The following is a 26,963-nucleotide window of genomic DNA, read 5'->3' on the forward strand; positions in this document are numbered from 1 at the left end:
CAGTGGTACATTTGCTATGTGTCACTCCAAGCCCATAGTTTACACTGGGGTTCACTTTTGATGATGTACCTTCTATGGATTTGGGCAAAGTTAAAATGACATGCATTCACCATTATAGTATCATTTAGAATAGTTTCACTGCCCTAAAAATTGCCTATGTTCCACCTGTTCATCCACCCTTCCCCCACCCCCACAAACCCTGGCAGTCACTGATGTTTGTACTGACTTCATAGTTTTACCTTTTCTAGAAAGTTGTACTGTTGAAATCATACCGTAGATAGTCTTTGGATTGACTCCTTTCATTTAGTAATATGCATTTTCGTTCCCTCAATGTCTTTTCCTGACTTGGTAGCTCATTTTTTTAGTGCTGAATAATAGTCTGTTCTCTGAATGTACCATGATTATAGGAATATTTAAAAATCAAATACGCTTATGTTGACATGATTCTTCTGTTTGTCATTTAATATTGACACTATTCATTACTATTGAGAACCTAATGCTTTCTCTCACTTTTAATATGCTCACTTAGTATCCCTGTGAAGTAGGTAAGAATTGTCATGGTAAAAAGAGAACAAGATAAATAACAGTGTCTTTCTCCCTGTCTTCAATTGTCCCTCTGTTTGTCATTTTGTCTGTCCTTCTGACTGTCTTCTATATATGTGACTATCATTCTCTCTCTCCCTCTTGGGACCGTTTCTTCCTTTTATCATTAAGTAAATATTTGTTCTCCTACTGTATGGAAGGCACTAGTCTTTGATAATTCATGAAGCTGATAGAATTCCTTTGTACCAATGTGGAGCTTAATGGTCAAGTAAACTGGCCCTGCAGAGGCAGGGACAGAAAACTTCTCAATGTCAAAACTGGAGACTTGAAATGAGAAACCAGCCTCTGACCTCACATCAAAATGCAATAGCTCTCTGAAGTTCTACTGAAGTAGAGAATGAATATGTATGGTGTAGGCATTCAATAAATGTTTGTTGAATTGAATGCAATAAAAATGATAAAAGTGACATTACAAATGCATTTTTTTAAAACTTCATTACATGTACTGGAAAGTGTTTTTGACATTTTATCTACATTTCTCATTGTGTGTCTGGTGCCTGGCATATATGATAGAATTCCTCACAGTACCATGTTATGAATCACCAACTGCAGAATCAAAACCCATGTTCGCCTCCAATTATTTGATTCTAATGAGGGAGAGTGAACTCACATTAAAACAGACATTGATTTGTGCTTGGTATTCACAATATGCATTTCATAAAATCTTTTAACAATCATGTAAGGCAAATTTTTCATCCCCATTAAATTTTGTAACAGATGAGAAAAATGAGGCTCAAATATGTTAATCTGCCTCAATCACATACCTGGTAAATGGTAGGGTGGAAATGTAAATCCAGGTTTATTAAACTTTATAAACCATGTAACCATGTTCTTTCCAGCCTTCCCAGCACAGCCTTGAAATCGTATGTCACAGAAATTGTTGTTTTGCTGTGTTTGGATTTGCTGTATCAATAGCAAATCTCCTTGTATATTCTAAGGTTCCATTTTGAGTCTCATGAAACTCTTGGCATAATGCTTCAGATTGCCAAGAGGGGCAGATGGCTCCTGGTTCTGCCACCACCTTCTCACCTCCATTTGCGACTATGAACGTAATCCCTACAGAGGATGATGAATCTCCCTTTGATAATCCCTGGCGAAATTTCAATTTTTCATTTGACACCCCTTTCTCACGTTGAAAAGCCCTAACATTTACATTTCTTAGAATTCTCTTGGTCTTAAAAACCTGGCAACAACCTGTAACTATAGGCAGGTCTTGTCTCATGTGCCGCGTGGTCACCACCCTGTCATTCTGGAGTGACAGCAAAGCAGTAGCTGACTGTGTACATTATAGAATTTGCCCAGTGTGCTCATAAGCTAAATTATGCTATCAAGACATAAATGTGGAAGGCCATTTTATGATAACAAGTAATGATACATAAAGTATGAGCATGATTCCTCTGCAAAGGAGCATGCGATTTGTAACGTGTCGTTTACAAAAACAAAATCCATCTGACTCTTTCCATGAACATGGACTCTATGCTTCATGAGGGCCAGGCCACTTTGGTTTGATGTCTCTGTGTAACCACGTGTAACTCCTAGGTGTAATGAAGGGCCTTTGCCGAACACTTGAATGAATGTTACATGATCTCCCTCCCTGGAGGCACATTAAAAAGAACTGCCGAAGCCGATGATCTCTTCCCTTCTCAACCCCTCCTGTGCCAAAATCTGGGTTCAAGGACCTCCTTAGACACACCAGGCTCGCATTTCTACCCTTGTTCCCTGCTGCTCCCGTCTTTCTCCCTCTTAGCTTAGTTCAGTTACCCTCCTCATGACCTTTCTATTCTTTCTGGGTTTAGTTCCAACTCAAACTACTTCCATTCCCCGTGCAGATGTGCTGTATGGTTCTGGGGAATCATCCCAGGATATTTCCTAGTTGCAGATACTTAGAAAGGATTCTGTAAAAGAAAAGAGACACCAAGATGGGAAGGATGGTAGAGGTAATACCTCCCAGCAGACTCTCCTTTTCTGGGCAAACCTAGTTCATGGCAGATGTCTCTGCCACCTGCTTGTTGTACTCTGGACTCCCTGGCCTGTCAGTTCTTTTCCTGAAACAATATAAAAACTGAATGCAATATTATCAATGTGTTTCACCCACTGTGGAGCCCAGGGGAGTCACTGCTGCCCGTCGTATGAAGGTTTTGCTTCCAGTTGTGTCACTTCACATTGGAATTAACGTCTTTTTAGCTGCCATGCTGCCTTGCTAGCTGTACAGAGCTTGGGGCAATCAAACATCCAGACCCTGTTTGTTTGTTTTCTACATGAAATGTAAAATCAGCACCAACTGCAATCCCCCAAAACACATTCTGTGGTTGCATAGAGAATAATTTTACATTGGTCTTCAAAAAATACTTCATATTCATCAGAGCATAATGAAAAAATACAAATACACTAAGCTACCCATAATTACATTATGCAAAGATATCTACCCTTAACATTTTGATGTATAGCCTTCTAATCTATATTCCATGCATTTATCTCTAGTAATCACCTATATATTTTAACCAAATTAGAATCACACTATTTATATTTTTTATAACCTGCTTTTTAAACTTAACATGTTAAAAAACCTCTCTGCAACAATAAATTCCTATAGCATCCTTTTACTGGATAATATTCCATTTTAAGGATGCCACAGTATATTTATCATCTACTTTTTACATTCAACTTTTTTCTAATCTTCAATGTTACTAAGTACAGCAGTTGTTATGCTTTATATCTGAATGTCCCCCAAAGCTTGTGTGTTAAAAGTACAGTTCTCATTTGCACAAAGTTCAGAGGTAGGTCCTTTAGGCAATGATTGGGTGGTGAGGTCTCTGACCTCATCAGTGGATTAATCCATTTGATGGATTAATCATTTAAATAGATGTACTGGGAGGTGGTAGAAACTTTAGGCAGGTGAGTTATAGCTGGAGGAAGTAGGTCCCTGGGGATGTGGCCTTGAAGACTGTAGCTGTCCTGGGCCCCTTCCTCCACCCCCTCCTCCCTCTGATTCAGGGCTGCCATGAGCTAAGGATCTTTCTTCCACCATGCCCTTCTGCCATAATGTTTCTGCCTTGGAGCCAGTCAACCAAGGACTGAACCTCTGAAACTGTGAACCAAAATAAATCTTTCCTCCTCTAAGTTGTTCTTGTCACGTATTTTGCTCCCAGCGACAGAAAGCTGACTAACACAGCAATGAGTATCATTGGGTTAAATCTTTGAACATGTTCCTAGTTATTTCCCTGGGAGATTTCTAGAATCAAAATCAGTAATTCAATTGATAAAAGACATTTTAAGATTTTTGATACATAAACAATTGATACTTTAGGTACTTTAATGAGTTTTAAATTTCATCCTGGATATGGGTTAGATAATTTCAAATCTTGACTCTGTTCTCTGTGGCATTAGTTATCTCTACAAATTCAATAAGCATTTCTTCCATGTCTTGTTATTGATGTTAAAAAAATATTGAACAAGATAAGATCACTCATTCTATAAATATTTGTCAGAAGATAATACTATGAAGGCACTCTGCTAGACCCTAGGGTAAGGGGAGTAGAAATTCAGTATATAAGCCTTAAACTTTGTTCTTTTATTTACTTACTACAGGAAACATTATTCTATTAATAAACAATTTGAGTTTTTTTTTGTTAAACTTGTTCACTCATTTCCATTTTCTTATGCACTAAAATATAAGCTACTTTGTCAAATTTTAAAATACACTGTCAAAATGGAAATAAAGGTAATTTGGCATGAACACGACTTTCATTTTTTCCACCCTGGATTTAAAAAAAAAATGACTCATGGCTTATTTTAGTAAATTAGAAAAATTCAGAAAAGTATAAAGAAGAAAATAAATGACTCATAACCAGACCATTCAAAGACAATTACTGTTAATTGGCATATTTCCTTCCAGGCATTTTCTTTGTATATTTTTCACTAAACTGAGATCATACTATATATGTAATTTTCTAAGCATATAATGTAAACATTTCCCTATGTTATCAAAAACTCTTTGAAAACATTATCTCTAATGACTCCATAATATTCCATCATGGCAATGAATTAAATATATAGAGTTTGATGGTTAATAGTGAAAGCTTTGGAATAAGACAGCACGGTTTCTTATTCCTATGCTGCTGTGGGATAGCTTATGATCTCAGGCAAGTTCCTTAGCTTTTCTGTGGACTCAGTTTCCTTACATGCAATATGGGGATGAACATAATTTTTCGTTCATAAAGGATCTGTAAAGAAGACATGAGATAACTCAAGTAAGATTTAGCTATAAGCAAAACACAAAGAGCATGCGATAAAAGCTATTGTTGTTACGATGACTATTGTCTTAGTCATTAGACCTATTGCTAGATTTTGTTTCCAACTGAGAAACATTTACTAATATAAAGTCACTGAAGACTGTAATTGTTCACAAACATTTTTGTAATTTTGAAATATTTTCTTAGGAAAGAAAGTTAAAAGTATAAATAGTCTTTTTAAACATTTATTTATTTACTTATTTTCATTAACTGTTTTTTGACAGTGAAAGTGTAAATATTCTTAAGATACTATCTATTATCAAAACTACTTACCTCTCCTTATCAATAGTACAGCACAGTGTTGTTATTCTAAAAAGGGAAATATTTATGTCCAATTCAGTATCACCTGTGGGACTTTCTGACCTCTTGTCTCTCCTCTTTCTTACCTATCCCATTTTCCCTTTCTGAGACATGTGAGAATCAGATTGTCTTGGCATTTGAACTCTTTAACCTCTTAATTTCTTCCTATGCAAAATGAAACTGTCATCACTTCTTTGACAGGATTATTGTGATAAATAAAATTATATTGCATAGGAATTTATATGTCATGAACATTCATTGTTAGCCATTATTGCATTATAATTTTAAAATAACATTGAATTTATAATTATAGTCCTATCAGGACAGTAAAAAAAAAATCTCAGTGTTCCTTATCATTGATCCTAATTATTTAAAAATGTTTTTGAGGTTTAATTTGCATTATTTGAATTATTAAAAATTATTTAAAATATCCTCAAATTCAATAAAAGCAGTATTTCGGTGTTTTAATTTGCTTTTTCTTAGCTACTAGTGTAGTTGAACTTTTGCCAAATATTTATTAGCCACTTGTATTTCTCTGTATATGCATGTTCACCAGGGAGAGGGAGAAACAAAGGAAGAGAGGAAGAGAGAAGGTAATCAAGTCGATTTATTTCATGGGGGCAGGTTCTTTGTCTTGTCCTTTCCGGGCTGGGAAGTTACTCTTTTGATAGTAAAGGTATTAGTCTGACCATGTCTTATTGCCACTGAACTATTTTTATCTTGCGATGGTCAATATATGTTTCTAAAGATTCTATGTTACTTGGTTAATTATCCATATTAGAATTTTGCCAGAGAGTATGGCCCTTGATGTTCATTGTTTTTTTTTTTTCCCAATTGAAAAAAATAATTGAAAACAAAACACAGCCAAATCTTTTACTTCTGGCACAACTTGAAATTCCAGAATTGCTCTGGACTTCCATTAGGTGACAGAGATTTGCAGCAGTTCCTTTTGTCTGGGCTTAAGTATGAGTGAGGTACGATGAATATAAAAAGCATAGTATACCTGATCTCCAGTCAGTGAATTTTGGACATGGGATTAGAAGGCAATCAAGACCTGGGCATGGTGTTGATTCCATGCCCTGTCCCCTGCTTGTTCTCCAAGTCCTCTAATTGGGTCCCTACCTTTCTGTCCATGGCTGAGTTCTCACCTTGGTAACCTGATTGACGCTTTACTGGTTCCCAGATTGATAGCCTACCTGGCATCGCTAGCCTTCCTAAGAATCACTGCTCTGGTTCAGGCATCTGCAGGCCCCTGGCTCAGCAGATCCAAGCTCCCACTGGCATCTCTTCTGCCCACATAGCTCTGAAAATCTGCCCATCCCTGTGGATGTGTCTGTTTCTCAGATCTTCACCCACTGGCTACAGACTATGTATCTTTCATAGAGATCACATGATTCTTCCCCAGAGTTTTAGAACTCAGGTCACTTAATGGCTGGGACCAAATTTTCCTGCATGTAGTTTAATTGTAAATTATGTTTTTGATAATACAAATAACATTTACTAAGCACTCACTCAAAACCAGGCATTATGCTGAGTGGTTCATAAGCACTTTCTAATGACATTGTAAGGTAAGCATGTAATATTCGTGTATTATGGGTCCTATGTTGAACGAAGACAGCTTGCCTGAGGTCACACAGAGTCTTAGTAAGTGGTGGAGCTGTGAGTTGAGTTCAGGTCAGCCTGATGTCTGAGCTCATGATCTCAGCTCTAAGATTAGATATGGTGCCATCTGGGATTCCCCATCTGGCCTCCTTTTCTCTTAATTTAATTTATAACCCCTTTTATAAATCTTGTATTTCTCTATCTCTATACCCAATGGCAGTTCAAAGCTGAAAGAGGCCCTAGCTTCCATTTCATTCTGCTTGGGTGACATCAGGTTTTCTCCTCCCTTCTCCTTCCCTTCTCCTCCCTGTTTGATTTCCAGAGAATGCGGCTGAGTTACTCATCCTCAATGGCTCTCCTTGCATGATAAGAGCACCCCCAACCATTCTGAGATGTTTTGGTGTCAGGCTCTCCTATTTGTTCTGCAAGTAGAGTTCTTTTGACTCACTTCCTAGCTTCCTTCCTGGCAGGCTGCTTCACATTCTAGTGCTTCTCTCTGTTGGGTTTATATCCACTGCACTTAGAACCATTCTTAAAAGTTGGGAGATCAGTGTCTTTATCTTTGGGTCTCCCTGTCTTAGTCTACTGGCTGCTAGTTTTTAAAATACCATAGAGTACTTGGCTTATAAACAACAGAAATTTATTTCTTACAGTTTTGGAGGCTATAAGTCCAAGATCAAGGTTCTGACAGACTTGGAGTCAGAAGGAGGACCCATTTTCTGGTTCATAGATCGTGCTTTCTTATTGTACATTGCATGGTGGAAGTAGTGAGTCCTCTCTTGGGTACTAATAAGGACACTAATCCCATTCATGAGGACTCTACCAAATGTCCCACCTCCTTATACCAATATATGAAGAGGGTTTATGTTTCAATATATGAATTTTGGGGGATCACAAACATTCAGTTCATAGTACTACCTAACACTCTGCAATCCATAAATATACCTTCTGCAAGTCTTCTCACTTCAGGGGTGAGCTCTACCGATTGGAGATATAATTGCAGGAAGCCACAGTTAGAATATATGGAGTGTGTGTTGATAACTTGCTTTCCCCAGTCTCTTTCAGAGTCTGGGCACTCCATGTAAGTGAAAAAGTAGCTTTTGTAACTGATTTTATTCCTCTTTCATATTCTGACTCTAGCAGCTTCTTGATAGTGGTAGATTTAATAGTCACAGTCTTTACTATTTGCAAGTGAATCCAAATTACTTGGTATATAATAAATTGTCATTTTGCTGAGATAGGAATTTGAAAATGTCATGCTATTAGTCTGGGTGTGGTTGTGAGTCACTTAGATGGTAATTTGTTGTTTTCTGCCTATTGTGATAATGGATTTTATGGAAGTAATGATATGCTACAACAGTATTCATGATGGCGGGGATTCTAGAAGTCTATGGATACATCCTGGACAGATATCAAGGATTACATTGTGGCTAGGCCTGGGGCAAAGTGAGGGCTCTCATCTCCTCCCCTTCCCTTCCCTCCCACTGCTGGGTATGAACAATTAGCAGGGAAATGACTTCACTTTCCTACAATACCTTTGCAGGTCACTGATGGAATCTAAGAGTTAGGAGGGCTTTTTGTGCCCAGTGATAGCAATAGAAATAGTGTTGTTCACATAGCCCAGATTTCATTCTGCTGCTCCAAATGTTTTCACCACTTAGTCCCAACTGCTTTTCTTGAGCTGGATTGACATTGTCCAGATGAAAATGAAAATCTTTGTTTTGCATTTGGAGATATTAGGGGATTTGAGGAAATATTTTCATTTTCCATTCAGAGCTTTAATATTATATAGACAGTACCTGCGTGTGACCTACACATATCTAATATAATCTTTTATTCAGCAGCTCGAAGATTTAGTTTCTTTTATATCTGGTGCTGGCAGACACCATGTCCCGTTGTTGCCCAGAATCTCCAATGACAGCAAGACCTGGGAAGTCTTAGGGAGATGAAGTGCCACTTGCAGAAAAAGAGTCCATTATCTTGGAAACCACTTCTGGACTCATTGCTCACAGCAATTTCTCAAAGTTTATACTCAAACCTTATAAGGCTCCTTCTGCCACCATGATTGAAGGAGCAAGGGAGGGAGCCAAGGCACTTTGGTTGGCAAAGGTCATCAGTCATGATGAGCCCCTAATACTGATGAGACTTCTGATAAGATGCTCATATGATGACAGATGAGGCTATGGACAGCAGTTAACTCAGTCATTTGTAATCATTATTTTTTGGCCATTCAATAACCATCCTGTGAAATTATTTTCTGAATTTCCCAGGATTAGAGAAAGGAGTCACATTTTACCTCTTCCCTTTGGGGAAGGTTCTTAGCGGTAATGCACACCTGCTGGGACCTCTGTAAGCTCCAGCTTCAAGACCCTCATTCACCTCATCACCTGATTCATGAAAGTGAGCACTGTGGACATACCTGCTCTCGTCCCGTTTGTGGCTATCCACAGAATAAGCCCAAGGAATCTTCTGCAGCCAAGATCTTTACTGTTGTTTGGAGATGTCCCCAGGGAAAGATGTAGGGCGATGGTGTGATCTGTCACTTCTTGGGATTTGACTGTGGCCAGCCACATCTCTTAGTCCGGAGCCTCCTTACCCAGCAGAGGGCAGAGGTCTTATAAGTGCTCCAGGTGAGCAACAGGTGTACAGAGACACTGAGTGACTGAGTCCCTGAGCGCTCTGGGAGGTTGGGCCTTACCAGGAGTGGCTCAAATCCTTGTGCCTGTTACCTCTAAACCACATGTAGCCTCCTGTTTACCCCAGTGGGTCATATCAGTATTTTGATTTTCTATATATATATCATGATCTAAGAAAAGGTTGGGAAGTACTGACTTAACCACTCTGATTTTCTTTTTCTTCCTCTGTAATTTAGATTTTTTTCCTTATAAAACCTTCATGAGGATTAAAAACTTGAATGAAGGAACATTAAGAACTTTCATGCATTTGTAGGATATGTTGCAGGTCAGAGATAGTACTTTATCTCCAGTTTTTCCTCATTGTCTGTCCCTTTGAGAATGAGATGGAGTTCCACTTTTCTATCCCTTCCAAGTCATAAAATCAATGTACTGTCCCTGCCATTTAGGTTCAAGCACTGATATGCATGATTTCTCTAGTGTCTGCTTCTTATGACTCTTGCAACATACGTCTCAGAGCAGAGGGCGCTGACTCCTCTGCCCGCTCATGCTGAGGATGTTCGCCACAGGGTACCTGCCTCCTTCTGGTCTATTCTGCATTCGCAGCCTAGCTGTTTCCCAAATCCACATAGAACTTCCTGCTACCCGTTAGTCTCTCCAAGCCTGTCCTGCCTTTAATGGCAGGTCCTTGACCAAGGCAGAGAGCATCCCCAGTTTCCATATTTTCAGCATCTGTGCACCAGGGTGTGAGCTGACTGGCATTCCTGTGGGTGGTTCCAAAGGATCATTTCTCTCAGCTCTGCAGACAGATCTCATGGATGGAAAGGAGTGTTCTACTGTCTTCCTCAAACTGCTTCCCAGCCAAATGCTATGTTGAGTGAGTGAAAACTCAAGTCACAAAACAACGTACCATAAAATGTTAACATTGATCCGTGGATATTGGAGTGGGTATTATTTTTTTTTTCTATATGCTTGCCTGATTTTTTTTTCCCAGATTTTTTTATAGTCAAACCGAAAATGTATTTTAAATTATATTTCTAAAAGATGTACTCAAGATGTACTGCATGAAGGCAAATAACAGCTCCGACATTCCTTCACACTTGCTGGCTCCAAATTACTGCCTCTACTTTCAGAGCCAGGCGATTTGGAGGGGGTGGAAGCCAGGAGGGAGAAGGGAAGAGCAGCAGTGTGGGCCATTGAATTTCCTCTCTTCAGACATTGCTCTGGCAGCTAATTCCAGGGTGCTCATCTGTATGGTGGCAGCGTGACGTTCATGTTTTCCCCAAGGTATTTTATGGCCTTTTTACGGTGGTGCTGTGAATAACTTTCTCTCAGTAACTTCCAAATAGTGAAAAATACCAGATGATTCTCTTTGATCTCCTCCACTCTTCTCTTCTTTGTTTCGTCTCCATTCCATAATGTTGGCCTCCTCACTGTGCTGTCTCTTCCTTCTCTTTTTTTCCTCTTCTTGGCACTCTCTTCCCCTGCCCCCTTCCCTCTTTGCCTGTCTTTGCTTCATCTTTAAAGCAAAATAAAATCTGGTGGAGAAAGCCAGGCTCTGACATCCTCAGCCCAGGCCACAGCAAGTGAAGTGCAAATCAGGACCTGCCATTAGGACCCAAATGGCTGCAAATGCAGATCCAGGGTCAGTTTCAACCCTTCCCTTTTCTAGAAGATGATTTAGGTTTCAGAGCACAAGGCAAGACTGGAGTCTGGGGTCTGGTACCTGGATTCCAGGCCCCTCCAACTGCCTAATATCAGAGAATAGGCAGAAAGGTGACTGTAAAAGCAGATCAGTCCTGCTGAGGGGGTGGAGCCATTCTAAGTGACAGTTCTATGTCATCTTCCTGGTTAACCTGGAGGGATCTGTCATTCCAAGGAAAATTCCTGCTGTTCAATTCAATGTCCCTGTTCTCAAGGGCAATCAGTACAATCTCCTAGGAGTTCTGTGCCAGATAGTGACATTGTGGTTGGTCCAAACATCTAGATTCCTCAGTGGCACCTCATCTCTCTTGGTGGGGAGTAAGAAGCAGAGGCTCTGGACTGAGAGAGACTTGGGCTTGACCAGGCTATGCCTCTCTGGCTTCCCACTCTACCCCACTCCCTTTAACTGGTTAACTCTTCTCCTACTTTAGGGCTACAACTGCAACATGGGATCTCGGTGATGGGATCAAATCCCTCCTTCATACGGTTTCACAGGGCCATGTACCTCTTTTTCATAAAACATACCAGTGCCAAGACAGTGCAGAGATGCACGGGTTGTCTGGAGAGCTGTCTGCTGCCCACCCATGCTCCAAGTTCCTAGAACTCTGGGAGGCTGGGTTTACCCGCCTCTTGCTGCATCCCAGCTATGCAGGGCAGGGCACCACACATGGGAAGATGCTTGGTAAATAGTAATTAATTGAATTAATCTTAGCTCCATCCCTGTGGATTCCAGGGCTTTGAGCATATTACTTAGCTTCTCTGAGCCTAGTTCCATCATTAGAAAATGGGAATAACAATCCTCCATTCAGAAAATTGTGTGACTCTATGTGGAACAGGGGGACCCAGTATGGGCTTGGCATGGGCCCAACATGGGCACAGCATGGGCAGAATATGGGCACACATAAAATATTGGTTCTTCCTTAGTTGCCTAACCCCCGGAGCACTGTACAGCACAGCAATTTAAAGCTTTAAAGGGCAAAAATATATGTCTCCCTATTTCTTTCCAACCTTCTTTCCTACTACCTTCTGGGTTCAGGTGAGGCACAGAAAGAAGGAAACAGAGCAGATTCCTGAGTTCTGGCTATTAAGATGACCTTGAGTAAAGTATCGTCCTTCCTGTGTTTCAGCTCCTGTCACATAGGTGACAGGAAGACATAGATAAATAGTGGGTCCAGTCCCTCCCAAATCCCTCCCTCTCAATCTCTGCAGAGAGGTCAAGAGTAACACTGACCACTGTTGTCACAGTACAGGATGGATGGAAACAAGAAGGGGATGAAGTGTCAGAGCGGGGCAGAGCGAGTTGGCCTGTTGGCCTGTCTGCTTTCATACACACGGAGTTTATTGTTGCGGCGCAGGTGAGCTATGTTTTAAAATGGATCATCCATGACAATGCCCCTTAGTAACAGCACAAGGATTTCTAGTGTACCTTTGTTCAAAAGAGCCTGAGGGCTTTGTACGTACTGTCTCATTAATTCTCTGAGCGTCTGTAAAGTTGGATGGGAAAGCAGGATGAGTTCTGTTTTATATGCAGAGAAACAAAGCTTCAGAAAGGTTAGGCAGCTTACCCAAGGTCATACAGTAGCATCATCGTTCCCACGAATCAGGTCTCTGTCTGGCACACCAGCCTGCTAGAGCACTCCGCTTCTCGACTCTGGAGAGGTGTGTAGACGTGAGAGGTCTGTGTGCTGAGCAACGTGGAGTTGGAGTTGTGGTCTCTTGGAAGATAGACTCTTTCCTGATTGATGAGTAGGTCAAGAGGAAGTTAGTAGAGTTCTTTCCCTCTTCTTCCTCTCACCCAAGGAATTCCTCTCCTTGACCAGCCAATGCCCCATGAGATGGGCCCTGGGCATCCCAGCCCATGGTGGTTGCCATGGAAACAGTGTTAGCTGAACCTGAGGCCCTGGAGAGCCAGCTGCTCTGATGGAAGGTGTGTGTTACCGAGTCTCCTTCCTGGTTGACCTGAAGGGCTCTGCCATTCACAGTTAGGAGAATACTGTAGCCTCTGTGATCTGAAAATCTCTTTCTGCTGTGTTTAATTCGATGTCCCTATTCTCTGGGGGCGTCAGCATCATCTCCAAGGGGCTGGTGTTGCAGAGTGGCATTCCTAGTTGGTCCATACATTCAAAGACTGCAATGTTATGTTCTATCCCAATGCTCACTTCCATGTGACCTTGGGTAGGGCAGTGGTGCTTTCTGAGTCCCAATTTCTTCATCTGAGAAAGAGGTTAACTAATAGGGTCATTGTGAGAATCGTGAAGGCCATCAGTGAGACCTGAGTCATGTGAAGGTGTAAGTAGCTATCATCTGCTCTTTCACATTGGAGCTCGCCTCTTGTGGCAGTAGGCCACGCCCTGCCCAGGGTCCTTGCTGTATGAGCTCAATGGTCACCATGGTAACTGTCACTTCCCAATTTGAAACATCAGGTCAAGAGAAGAGTCAGTTGTCCTTGGATAGCTTCTAACCTCCCATCTGACATATCCGGAGACTGCTGGATCCACAGTGGGTGATCAGTGCTACGAGGACTCCCTTACTCCATAAGAGCAAGGTCTTTTGTTAATGGACTTGATTTTCCAGGCTGCCCATCTTCATGTCACTATCAATTCATTAATTATTTAGTGCCTGGTAAAACTCTCTGAGATCACAAGATGAAAGGCCTAGTGGCAGTTCAAAGTCTTTCTTTTGATTATTATTCTAGTCAACATATTTTGGGGGGAGAAAATAGGCTTGAGATCACAGTGGAGTAAATTTCATCAAGAGTAGCATACAAGCAAACCACAGAAACGGACCCAGAAGAGAGCCTTGTTGCCCTGCTAACGGAAGGTCCTTGCAAGGATACAGGTGTGTGTGTGTGTGTGTGTGTGTGTGTGTGTGTGCGTGTGCGTGTGAAGAATTAGGCCACCTGGACAGTGATTCCCTCTCCATGGCATTCTTGGATTAGTCAAAATTTCAGTTAGTCTCCTATAGTTGCCGAAAGCCAGTGAGTCCACCCTGGTTAAGGAGAGTAGGGCCAATGACCAAGCACAGCTGGAGCAGGGATTCAGGACAAGTGAAGACATGGCAGGGCTCACTGGCTGGTCAGGAGCAGCTTGCTTGGGACACAGGTCATCTCCAGGAAGGTCAAAAGGTAGTGAATTGGGACTTTCCAAAGAGGGATAAAATTCTGAACACGGTATCAAATATCATACTACCTTCATTATCGATGTCCCTGAATTACATCATAAGTGGTCTACCTAGACATATTATCTCACCTGACATAACAGGTGTTTCTCTGACCCAGGCTTGCCTCTGCCCCTGCATGAGATAGAGCAACAGCCTCCATGAAAAGTTTTTCCAAATTTTTTCTCAATTTATAATTTAAAAATTATAATTTAAAAATTCAACATAAGCAACAGAAATTTGAAATTTTAAAATGAAATTAATATACCATTATGATCCATTGTCCTAAATACCCAGTGTAGCCTGAGCAATATGTTTAATAAATGGCCCGATTGCCACCGTCGTGAGGGGCAATAAACCCTCAGTGGTCAAGGAGGCAGGGGTCCTAGATCAGACTTCATTTTGACAAAGTCTGAAATCCAACTCAACTGCTTTGACAGGGCTTCAGCTCAGGGACTGGCCCCTGAACAAAGGGTATGATTTAAGAAAGCAGGGGCTGGAAAGGACATTCTAGGTAGATTAACTTGGACAAAAGTCTGGAGATGAAGGTGTAATGGGGACCAGAGAATGTGAAAGGATGCTGGGTGGGAAATAAACCTGCAGAAGTAAATAGAGGCCAAAGTATTAGGGCTTTCAATTACCTGCTTTGCCAATCTGAGCAAACCTCTTTGTGACTTCCTTTTTGGTGTGTCTCTAGTCTCAGGTAACAGACTCCCCAAACTGTTAGGGACAATGCTGACAGTTTCCTTTGTTTTGCTGTCAGTATTCCCAGTGTCACACTAGAAAAGGGGTGCCTGCTTACGTGGTGGATGATGCGCCTCTCCACTGAATGACTCCCTGGTTATACACAGGTCCTCTGGGGCCTGGGAGAGGCAAGAAACGTGTGTCGAAGCGCTGACTTGAATGGTACAGGGGAGTATTACGGGGGAGCAATTTCTGCTTCAGGACTGGAGCTATCAAGAAACAGCACAAACATTCCTGGCAGGGTGGGCGTGGGACTTAGAGAAAGGTAAAATGGAGTAGGGGTGGTTTAATTCCATTCAAATTCCGCCCCTGACACTAATAGCTCCTCTCTGAAAGAGCCAGCTGGAAGAAAGTATGAAAGCAAATTATGGAGAACCAGAAACCTAGGAACCAGAGGGACCCTAGGCAAACAGCTCACTGAAACCTTTCATTTTGCAGTCTACAGAAGGTGTGGGGAGCTCCAGGTCTTTAGGACAAAGGGTGCATCTGCTAACTCTCCCACTTCTTTTCTCTGAAATCACATCTCTATTTTTTTAGATGAAATTAACTGCCTGTTGCAACTCCAACATGACTACTAACTGTAGTAGTCATGTAAATGCACTGAGAAATGTTTCTTTGTTGAACAGGTGCGGGCTCAGCTCGGTGAATGCCAACTATTTCCCCTAGACTGAGGTCCCCAAAGGAGGCCCACCCTATCTCCTCACCAGACCAGGTCTGCTTACCACTGTTTGACATCTGGATGACTATTTATTGGGTCACATTAAGCTTTGCATTGTACGACACAAAATCATTGTAAAATAATGCATTATTAAGTGTGTTTTCAAATAAAAGGGGGAAAGGCTAGCAGGCTGTCACAGATTGTTTTATTGTTGGGAGGAAAATAAATAAGGTAAAATGTGAAGAGAAGGTAGGAGCGGTTCCAAGGAGTGTTTAGAACAGCAGCATTTGTTACATTTTATTGATGTAGGTTTGTAAAACATGCCTGATTGTGAACCCGGGGCATTCATGTAAATAACCATCCCACTCGCATAATTCTTTATTTCTCATGCTGACACAAGTGTGATATGCCCCTTATATTAAGTATGTTGGCTTAGGAATAAATGGACACACAGTGAGATACGTGAAAATAAAGACTGAAAATGGAGACATTGCTAATTAGCTAAAATTTGTGCAGTTGAGTTAGTGGACAGTTGGCAAAGTCAATAATTAACTAGTGAATAATAAAGAAATAGCTCTTCGGGAGCATTTTTATTTCTGGACACTGTATTTATTGATACAAATCTTCAAGGTATAGAAATGCACCAAGACTCCCATTCAGTTTGGATTCTAAAGTAGAGATAGAAGCACAAAACTTTAAGATTAGTATAACTGATACTTAAGCGCATCACACACACAGGTTGACTCATCTGGCCCTTATAGACCCTAGGAGGTTTTAGAGCAGGCATTATTCCTATTCTTGCCAGCATTTTCAGACAACTGAGGTTCAGCAGAGTGTGTGCTTAGCCTGAAGTTAAAGAGCTGATAAGTGCCAGCATTACTTTCTTCAGGGCTCTGGTTTCATGCATTGGTGAATATTTATTGAGTGGATACTATATGCCAGGCATAGGGACATAGCAGTGTCCAGTGTGGCAGGTGCATAATAAGCAAGTGAATATACATGACATCTTTATGTAAAAAGTAACACAACGTAGTTCAAGATGATAGTGACTTATAAGTTCTAGCTAGACATAGTGATCAGGGAAGTGCCTTCTGAGATCTGGATGGAGGGAGGAAGTGACCACATGCTTCTGAGGTGAGGAGCCTCTAGTCTGAGAGAGTTGCCAGTGCAAAGGCCCTGAGGTGGAAATGTGCTTGATGAGTCTGAGGAATAGCAAGGAAGTCAGTGAGACTGAGCTACAAGAGCAAGGGGAAAATGGCTGGAAATGAGATTGGAAAGACAACCAGGGGCCAGATATGTGGAGCCTTTAAGGGCAAGGCCATCACAAAATCTTGGAAGCTATTCCAGGGCTGCATTGTCAGTCTGACTGCTATATGGAGAGGTGACTGAAGGGAAGACAGCCAGGTATTTGTAAGCCATGAAGGCGAGAGGTGGTGGGAGCGAATACAAGAAGCTATAAGGTTGGAGAAGAGCTGTCAAGATCTGTTGGTGAGCTGGGCTCGGTGGCTCACACCTATAAGCTCAGAGACTTGGGAGGTTGAGCAGGAGGATTGTAGGTTCTAAGCCAGCCTCAGCAACTTAGTGAGGTTGTAAGCAACCTAGTGAGACTGTGTCTCAAAATAAAAAAGAAAGATGGTCTGGGGATGTGGCTCAATGGTTCAATCCCTAGCACAAAAAAAAAGTTGGTGAATTAATATGAGGCATGAGAAAAAGAAAGGAGGCAAGGATTCCTTCTTGGGTTTTGGCCCCAGCAACCAGGTGAGTATTGGTATCGGTTTCTGAAATGAGGTTTAGGTGAAGAGTGTCAGGTATAACTCATGCACTTCTGAAATGCTTACAAAATGCAGATTTCAGGCAAGTGTTGGATATATATTTTGTTCAGGGGAGGCAGAGATCCTGGAGATACAAATAGAGTAGCAGTATTACAGAGGTGGTATTTAAAGATATGAAACTGGATGAGGTCACCTTGGGAATGAGTTTAGATGGAGAAAGGTCCAAGTTCTTTAGCTTTTAGCTATCATTGAATAATAAAGCAAGGATACCCCTGGGTTATTAAAAAGAAAGATAAAATTATTTACTTGTCAGGTAAGGAGAAAGTCACTAAGGAGTCCTGAAGGGTGAAAAGTCAGGGTTTTAAAGCTTAAGAAAAGGGTTCAGCGTGAAAGGATATGTAGGTTCCTGTGGGCTTGGTTCAGACAGGCTCCTTCTTCACTGGTCAGCAAGGAGTTAGGTGCTGGGTGACTCACTGTTCTTCATTAGCTAGCGCCATTGTGATGAAATGACCGTATTCTTAGGCAAAGTGCTAGTGGACGGTGGAGAATTTTCCTCCTATACAATCTGGGAAATGGGGGAGAGCAGGTAAGAAAGAGTGAGGAAGACCTACCGCTGATGTGGGAGGTACCCAAGGAGTAAGTGGCCATCAGGATGTGAGGTCTCAGGGATCAGGGAGGGATCAGTGGGGTCAAATGCTGGGAGGGTAAGATCTGGTCTGAGACTTGTTCATGGTCTCTGCAGCCTGGAGTCACCAGTGACCTTGACCTGCAATAATGGCAATCATCTTGATTTTACTGTTATATAAAGAGTGTGGGGAGGAAAGTAGAGACAGGAGCCAAGACAAATCCTTTGACGAGATTTGGAGTAAAGGAGAACAGAACCAGGGATAATGAATGAAGAAGAGCGCGAAAGTCAAGGAAATGATTTTCTTTTCCTTTTTTTAAGATGGTACATGTTTTCTACAGTTGAGAAGGACTCAGTACGGAGGGTAAATTGTTGGTGCAGGAGGTAGGGGGACGGTTGCAATAGCAGAGTCCTTGAGAAGGGACAGGATTAGCCCCTGAGCGGGGAGGTCAGCCCTGCTGAGGAGTGTAGACACCTCATCCTTCAGAACAGGAGCGACGGCATCACGTGCAGGGCATAGTCAGCACGTGGATTTGCTGCTTTTTCCTCAACGAAATAAGAAGCAAGGTCGTTTGCTGAGCATGTGTAGGAATGAGGGAATTGGAGGAGTAAGAAAAGTTAGAAATAGCTATTCTGGAAAGAGAGTGAATTGAATCGATGAGGGAATGCAGTAGGATTTTTGGGCAGTCCTGAGGGTTTTCTTGAGGTTTCTGGTATGAATTTAAAGTGAGACTTGTCAGCTTCATTGAGTTTCCCTCCTCCCCTCCTCCCTCCTCTCCCAGTACCAGATATCCCACGACAGTTGTGGAGGAGGGAAGAGGCAGAGGAGTTGAGAGAGCACGCAGGGGAATTATCACAGAGATGGACGCTAAGCTGAGGACATAGAAGGATGATGCTTGGTGACAAAAAGGTCAGTGTCAGCAGTTTGGGGTCTTCCCTCTGCTTTGACACCCTGCATTGCCTAGAAAGGCCTCAGAACAAAATGAAGCAAGTTTAAAACCAGTGGCCAGTCAGTGGTGCCCTCAGCTGAGGCATGTTCCGTTCCTCTTCTCTACTAGGCCGTTCCTGGTCTGCCTCACAGGGGCACCTGGTAGCTCCTCCTCCCATCCCTCCCCTCCCTTCTACTCTTCTTCCCTAGGGTCCAAGAGGCATTCTACTTGAACCAGTGGGTCTTAACTCACATCATTACCCCTGATTCTGTGTTGGTGAAGCCCCTTCCACTCTGGATCCTCACGTTTTCCGGTGGAGCACCCAAAGGGCAAGCCCGTTCTTGCTTAAACCGATTTCTTCTCATGGCATGACTTCTCCTTGTGCTGGAACACTTCCTTCCCACCAGGAGTGTGGATGGGGAGGGATGAGGACTGTGAAGGGAAGACCAGACTCTGCACCCTGCACCTGTTGGATGAAGAAGTACTTTCTTCTGTACGTTCTGAGGTCATGCATATTCTGTGAACTTGGCCTAGGACTCACTGGTGTCCCAAATGTGACAAACATCTTCATTTGTGTAGGTTGTGCTTTTCTTGGTCTTCGTCTTTTCAGGTGGGGAGGCTGATCCTTTTGGTTGACCCCTCCATGAGTTCCCCAACCTCATCCAGCTACTTATTCTAGCTACCTCCTCTAGGGATCATGTGGGGATTCCTGTGGGCCTAGAATTCTGGGAGTTCCTGCAAAGGCAGGATAAAATATTCTACTTTGTTTTCAGAATTTGACTCTGAATACCAAAATTTGCCCAGCAAGTTATTGCCATTTGGTGGATCATGAAAAGCTTTAAGCTCTATCTGTAGGTATTAGCTACAGCGATATCCGTATCTCCTTTTCAGGTCATGACTGAGCCCTCAGAGACCTTCCTTTTGAATGCTTTCATATATATATACATGCACACACACACACACACGTGTGTGTATTTGTCCCTGATTATATTACTTGGCCCTCATCCACATCAAACGTCATCTGCCTTTCTGTGCCCACTCTTAGAGACATAAGTGCTTCCTGTAGTCCAGCCCCATCTGTTTGATCCTTCACATCCAGGAAGAAGTAAATACCATTCCCAAATAGAGTGTTAAGAACAATGACATCACTTGGAAACAGGGAAATATAGCTCAGGCTCGTCTTATTGTTGCTTCAAAATTACTTAAAATTTGAGCTAAGTCGGTGACTCAGACTTAGAGATGCAGGCTTTTATTCACATGGGAGTCATTGCAGGGACTCGACTGAACAGTTTTCCCAGCCCCTTCACCCTGTTGTCCTGTCGTGGAGTATGCTCAGTGGTGATTTGCAACCTTAGGCATTGCCCATGGGGGCCCTGCCAGGCACCGTGGTGCGCCAAGGACCACCCTGTACTGGTCTAAAGGGCCCAAGCAGGGTAGCAGAAGGAGCGTGGGCTTTCACATCAGGCTGACCTGGTCTGTGGACTCTGTTCTCTTGTTTGCTACTGACTTTGGCTACAGTCAAGGCATCACACCTGTTTAAGGCTCAGTTTCCTCAGCTGCAAAGTGAGGACAAATAATAGTACTTATTCACAAGGCGATTGTAAGAAGTAGATGATCATTTAAAGTATTTGGTATAGTGCCTAATTCATATGTACTTAAAATATATTACTTATTTTTTAAGTCTAATAAATTTAACTCTGCCCAAGAAAACTCATGTGGCCTTGGGTTCAACTCTGAGCCCCACTGTCGTCTATAAAACAGAGTTGAAGTGACAGTGAAATAAGATGACTTCTCTCTGCAGCTCCCTAGCAGTAACTTCTGAGTCCTTTTGGTGCATTTCCTCTGAGTCATTTTGTAGAATTGCTACACAAAGTTGTATCTGGCACTGGCCAATTTAGTTCGGATCTCTTAAATCAGAAGTGAGAAGAAAGTAAAAACTTCTTGACCAGGTACCTAGGAGCCAGCCATTTGCTATTCCAATTCAAAGTTATGGCAGATAGAGGTGGTAGAGGTCAGGGTTTTGTTGTTGTTTGTTTGTCTGTGTTTGTTTCAGAACACCCATCCTGTTCCATTTGCAGGGACACATGGCCCTGTGGTCAGCTTTACCAAAATGCACACTTTTAGAAACAGCGGAGGGGGCTGAAAGCAAAAGGTTGCCACGGGCAACCTGGCAGAGAGTTCCTTAAAGCGCATGAGGGTCGGGTTGATGCTAAAAGGAAGTCGGAGGGCTAGGGATGTAGCTCAGTGCTAGTGTGTGCAAGGTCCTGGGTTCAATCCCAGCACATGGGGGAAAAATGTTGGAGACAGGAATAAAGGACCCAAGGAGCCAGTGTTGCAGGGGTTCAGAAGAAACTGCAGGGCAGGCAGGCTAGGAAAAATAGTTCTGCTGTTCAGCTATTTCTTTCTCTTCTCCCTCTTCTTCACAAAGTCACTCCAACTGAGTTACCACTCAGTAGCAAATCAGCCTACACATGGTAGAACATGACCTTTGGGTGCTAGCTGGGCTCAGTTCTAGTTTCCATCCCTTGCCCTCTGAGTCTCAGGTTTTGCACCTATAAAATGAGCATAATCATTCCCATCTAAGAGAGTCACTGTGGGCATCATGTGGCATTGTGTGGACAAAGAAGCCAGCATGGTACCTGTCCTATGGAAGCTGCAGAAGAAACTCTGCTTCCCTCCTTCCCTCCTCCCCTCACTCAGTCTGGCTACACATCCATCTGCTAAACAGAACTCATTCTCAAATCCTTCCTTCTTTAACAGAAAAAGCTTTGCCTGCCATAAAACATTAGCAAATAGTGATTGAGTCAGAGATTTTCTGGAAAGAACTGTATAAGAGCACACAGCATGTGCTCATTTGATTTGTAGATATATTGTAATGATTTTCACCACCCAAAACCCACTGGAGGTACTATTAAGGAATGGACTAATGCTGCTCTGCTCCTTTTTCCTCAACCCATCTTTCTCTCATGCAAATCAGATACATTAATCCTTTGTGGCTCCCTGGCCTCTTGGATGTGGGGAAACCCATCTCCTAGCATCCCACACACCCCCGCCCCCCACTCCCAAACATAACATAATTGTCAAGTATTCATAACTTCAGAGTGCAATTTCAGCCTTCTCATTGATAAGGCAATAACCCAAGCAAACAACATTAGATGAAGTTACAAGTCTGAGCATAAAGCAGAGAGGGAGACATTATTTGGGCAAGATGAATATAAGTTCTCTATAAAGTTGCACAAATTCTTACAGGCAGTATAGACTTTGGATAGAGCTCTTAGACCAAGTCATTAAGGTGCCCGTCCTTCTAGTTCATCTTCCAGAGATCCTCTGCATGGCCTTGGTCACAGTATTCAGACACCTTAGATCTTGCTGCCGTTGGTAGAATATGTACAGCAGGGTCCTGAGGTTACCTGGGTCTACTAGTGTCTTGGTCCTTTTCCCCCTCATCTTTCCAATGAATATGGTGAAATCCCCTGTGAATGTGTTTTATAGTGATGAAGATATTGAGTGACAACTCTAAGTCCCATCCTAAGGGCACAGATCTGTATTCTCTTCTTTGTTTTTATGTCCAGGTCACAGCTCCTTGGAGCCAGCAACAAGCAAGCCTTCTCCTCCTCCTGACCATTTTGTGTGGAATCTCACCTGGATAATGAAAGATTCCTTTCCTTTCCTGTCTCATCGCAGTCGATATGGTAAGTGCATTTTGATAGTTATTTGTGAGGCACTATTGCTATCTTATTGTCAAGGACACTGTGAATTTCAGTTTGTGACTAATGGTGCTCCAGGGATCCCTGGGCCCCTTACATACAAAGAAATCTGACTGTGCCCCCCTCAGTCTCCCAGAGACACCCATTCCAGTTGCGTTCTGCATACTGGAGGAAGCCAAGAATTTCTTTGCTCTGTATCCCATCCCCTGCCAGCCTGTGTGGCACCTGGTATTCTCCTACCAGTCATTAGATGCATTGCTTATTTTCAGCTTGACTGTTGCTTTCTAGATATAAGGTTTTAACCTGCGGTGTTTCTAAAGATCATGCACTCTTGAGAGAGGATTGTTACTATGAAGGCCACAGGTTTCCTTCAGTGACTCTCTTACATTTGGGTAGTTTCCCAAACATGCAATTTGATATTATTTCAACTCATTTGATTCTGCAGTACCCTTGGAAACAAGGAGAACAGGTCCAATTTCCATTTTCATAGATGTGGAAACTGAGCTTAATATGATCACACAGATGGGTTTTTTAGCCACCAAGTGAGAATTCTTCTCTTAAATTCACTCCTTTTCTCAGGAGGCCACCTAAGCCTGCTGGGTCCTGTCCTAGGAGCCCTTGGGAGGCCATATTTACATGGCGTAGAGTTCCTTATTCTCAGTGCTTAGTATAACAGCTCATAGCAGCTGGGCTTCTGCAGCGCAAAGCAAGTTTGGAGCAGAGCCAGTACATTTCCAGGGGAACATTTTACTTTCTTTTGAACTCCTTTAGGTGAACCCCAAGAGGGCAGGCACTATTCTGTGTTTGTTCCCCACCTTATTCCATCACAAGGACAACACTCTGAAAGATTTGTGTATGATGAATGAATTCAGAAGGCCTCTAGAGATGGAATTCTCTCATCAGGCCTGATTCAATTAAGTATTTATGAACCCAGCACAGCACTGAGTTCAAGATTCCCTTCTGGGCATATTTACCTATTCCTGCTACTCATTCTGTGCCCTTGGGCCTGAACTATTTAAAATGCATCTAACAGAGATGTTCCACTCATGGTAGGAAAGCTCCAGTCAGAAGTCTGCTGTCCATCATCTATAACACAGTTAGTCTCGGTTCGTATTAATGGTACCTTTCATTTCAGACTTAAAAGAAACGAATCTATCACAAACCCTAGGGCAGTTTAGGATGATACTCTGTGCTGGGATGTTTCCTGCTCCTCCTAAGCATCCCCAGAGGGAAAGAAGGATCAGTGGTTCTCAGGAGATTCCAGATAAGAATTACTTCCTGATTATATTTAAGCCAGACACTGTCATCTTCTGATAAGGGCAAGTGTCTATAAATAATTGAAATCTAGTCCTTTGTATCCTTAATGCTTTGTAACCAGATTTGTAATACGACTGGTCTTCAGATAACACTTTTGAGTCTGCTCTCAAAGTCACTCAGAATCTCTAACAGGAGGGCAACTGTATGAGATATAGCATGTCCAAGGAAGGCAGATTTGCCTCCTGTATGCTACCAAGAGAAATGTTTGTTCCCTGTGGAGCATCCGGAGAGATGCGGGTGGAAAGGAGAAAACCATGACAGTTGATTAAGCTCCACCTACCACTGCTTGGCCTACTTCCTCTCTCTCTGAGTCTCACCCTCCCTATCTGTAAAATAAGGTAGGGCAACTGAATAGATCTGAATCGTTCTCAAGACCCCTTTCACACTCTCCTTGTGCCCTAGGACCTCACGATCCCCCTTCTTGGTAGAGAAGACTCAAACCATTGGCCAGTTATTGCTCAAATGCTGAACAAAGGAGCCAAAGTCAGTACCATTATTGGTATTGATTCATGGAGGAGGAAGAGCTGATTCTTGATTGGTGGCTCCTTAACTATGTGTGGTAGTGATTTTGTATCCTTTTCATCTTCCTGCCATATTTAATTCAGCTGAGACTTGTACACCTACATCCCCCGCTCCACACACACATCACCACTAAATCTGTGCTGGGCCCACACAAGATACTGGAATAGATGAAATACAAAAATGAGTAAGACTTGGCCTTGACCTCTCAGAGTTCTTAGGCTAAAGAAACAATTCTGTAGGCAGCTAGGCCCTTTGCTATGGAGAATGGCCTCTGTGGGTTGGCCTCAAATCCTAGACATTAAGGACTCACCCTGAGACCCATTGCTGTTCAGCCTGAAGACAGAGTTAAGGTTAATACTCCCATTCCCTTTAGGGTATTTCGGGGGGCTCAGCCTACATGTCTATGAACCAAAGAGGCCAGCAGGCTGGTAGGTAATAAATCCATACCTTTCAACTGCCAGGAAAGACATTTTAAGAAATGTTAACAACTTCATTAATTTTAAGGCCTCAAACTTGGGCAGAGAAATTTGACTGGAAAATTACTGCCTGAAGGGATAGTTCTTCAGACAGTGAGAAGTCCCCCAGCCTCAGCAAGTCGGTAGAGGAGTTTCACGCATGGCTGGCTGGCTTCTGCATCCTGGTGGGGAGGGGGCAAGAGTGGCATCAACAACCCAACCACAGGCATCATGATGGACAGCGCAGGCCGGTCCTCTCAAGCAAGTTGTCCTGTCCTGAATTGAACGTGGCTCTCTTCTCGCTGGTGTTTTATGAGAAGAGACGAGGTGGAGAAGAGGCTAATAAGATTTACTCACCCCCAGCCTGTAATTATCTGCTTGAGGAAAAAGTTTGACCTACCTTTTTGAAAGCTGGCCATATTTCTTCTAATTTACGTTGGGGTCTTTTATGTTGTGTAAAATATATTCTCTTCAGTGGCATTCAGTATGATTCTAGTTCTTTCTTGCCTCTGTCTTGAATGAGGAGAGCCTGCTAATTTCATGAGCACGAGCAGAGAGCTGTACATTTCCCCCGCAAGGCTTTGAAAGGGGAGGACATCCGAAGAAAGACTTTCTTTGTTTTTCCTTTTATCGTCAGCTCTGACACCTTTGGACTTATTTATAGGTCTGGCTAAAGGATTAGGCTCTAACTGGCCTCCAAATAAAAATCTGTCCCATCAGGTCACATTAGCTGCTAAGAGATTGAGGTCACTGGGCATTTGAAAAGGCAGTTTTGATCACCTTGAGTTCTGGAGTTTCTGAGACAGATGGTATCCTTCCCAGCATTACTTCATATTTGCCTACTCTGGGTGTAAGGAGAATCAGATCAGCATTTCAAGCAGAATGACCACAGGTTCTGCTCCAGAGAAACAGGAGAAAGGGAATTTTCATCTTTTAAAAAATTGTTGATAGTTTGGCAAAACCGTTCACAAGCATTTTTCACATTTAAGTTGTGTTATAAAATTACAGTAGGTGGAAATTCCTTTTTATCCCATGTTTACCAAAATGTCCATTGAGGGTCAGAGGAGTTTATTAATGTGCTCTCCAGCTAAGAACAGATGAGCAGGAGAAAAGAGTGAACCCAGGTTTTCTGACTCCAAGCTGAGGCTCTTACTGACACATCACAAAGTAATTAAAAGATGATCCCTCCAGGGGGGACACTCAGACTTCCTGGGAGACCTGGGGTTTGGGACTGAAAGATCCGTTTGATGTTTAAGACCTTGGGTAGCCGTAGGACCAAGACTTGATGTACCCAATTTAAGAAGAAGCAGGCTAGGTAACTCACCTCTCCCTAAACATGGTGGGTAGTCTTGTATAGTCTCTCCTCTTTTCCTCTCCACCCAGACTACAGTTTTGCTTATAGGTTGAGTTTAGTCTCCCAGAAAGGCATGTTAAGATCCCAATACCTTCTGTACCTGTGAATGAGATCTTATTGGAAGTAAAGTCTTTGCAGATGTAATTTAGTTAAAATGAAGCCACACTGGATTAGGGCAGGTCCTGATCTCACAGGACTGGTGGGCTTATAAGAACACAGAGGCAGAGACACACACAGGACACAAACCATGTGGTTATGGAAGCCGAGGTGAGAGTGGCCATGCTCCGCCAAGGAGCACCAAGGTTGCTGGCAACCCTAGAAGCTAAGAGGAAAGCATGGGCCAGACTCCCCCCAGAGCTTCAGGGGCAGCACGACCCTCCCAGCACCTTGATTGCAGACTTCTGACCTCCAGTGCTGTGGGAGACCGCATGTCTATTATTTTAAGCCACCCAAGTTGTGGGACTTCATTATGACAGCCCGAAGAAACGTATACAAATCTTTATCCCTCCAGCTCCCCAATGTCCAGAACATCGACTCCTAGAAAAGAAAGTATTCTTCCCAGTATCTGAGCATAACAAAGCCATTGTTGG

The 26,963-nt window shown here is 42.6% G+C and overlaps 1 protein-coding gene across 1 annotated transcript in view; it reads left to right on the top strand.

Moving 5' to 3' along the window:
• Alk (ALK receptor tyrosine kinase) overlaps positions 1 to 26,963 on the top strand; it is a 678,240-nt gene that overhangs the window by 168,220 nt on the left and 483,057 nt on the right. The window contains exon 2 of the mRNA XM_047523055.1: positions 22,591 to 22,710. Within this exon, the coding sequence (XP_047379011.1) occupies positions 22,591 to 22,710 (120 nt within the window). The remainder of the gene's footprint in view (positions 1 to 22,590; positions 22,711 to 26,963) is intronic.

The sequence above is a fragment of the Sciurus carolinensis genome, chromosome 13 (assembly GCF_902686445.1).
Source record: "Sciurus carolinensis chromosome 13, mSciCar1.2, whole genome shotgun sequence".
In the NCBI taxonomy this organism is placed as follows: Eukaryota; Metazoa; Chordata; class Mammalia; order Rodentia; family Sciuridae; genus Sciurus; species Sciurus carolinensis.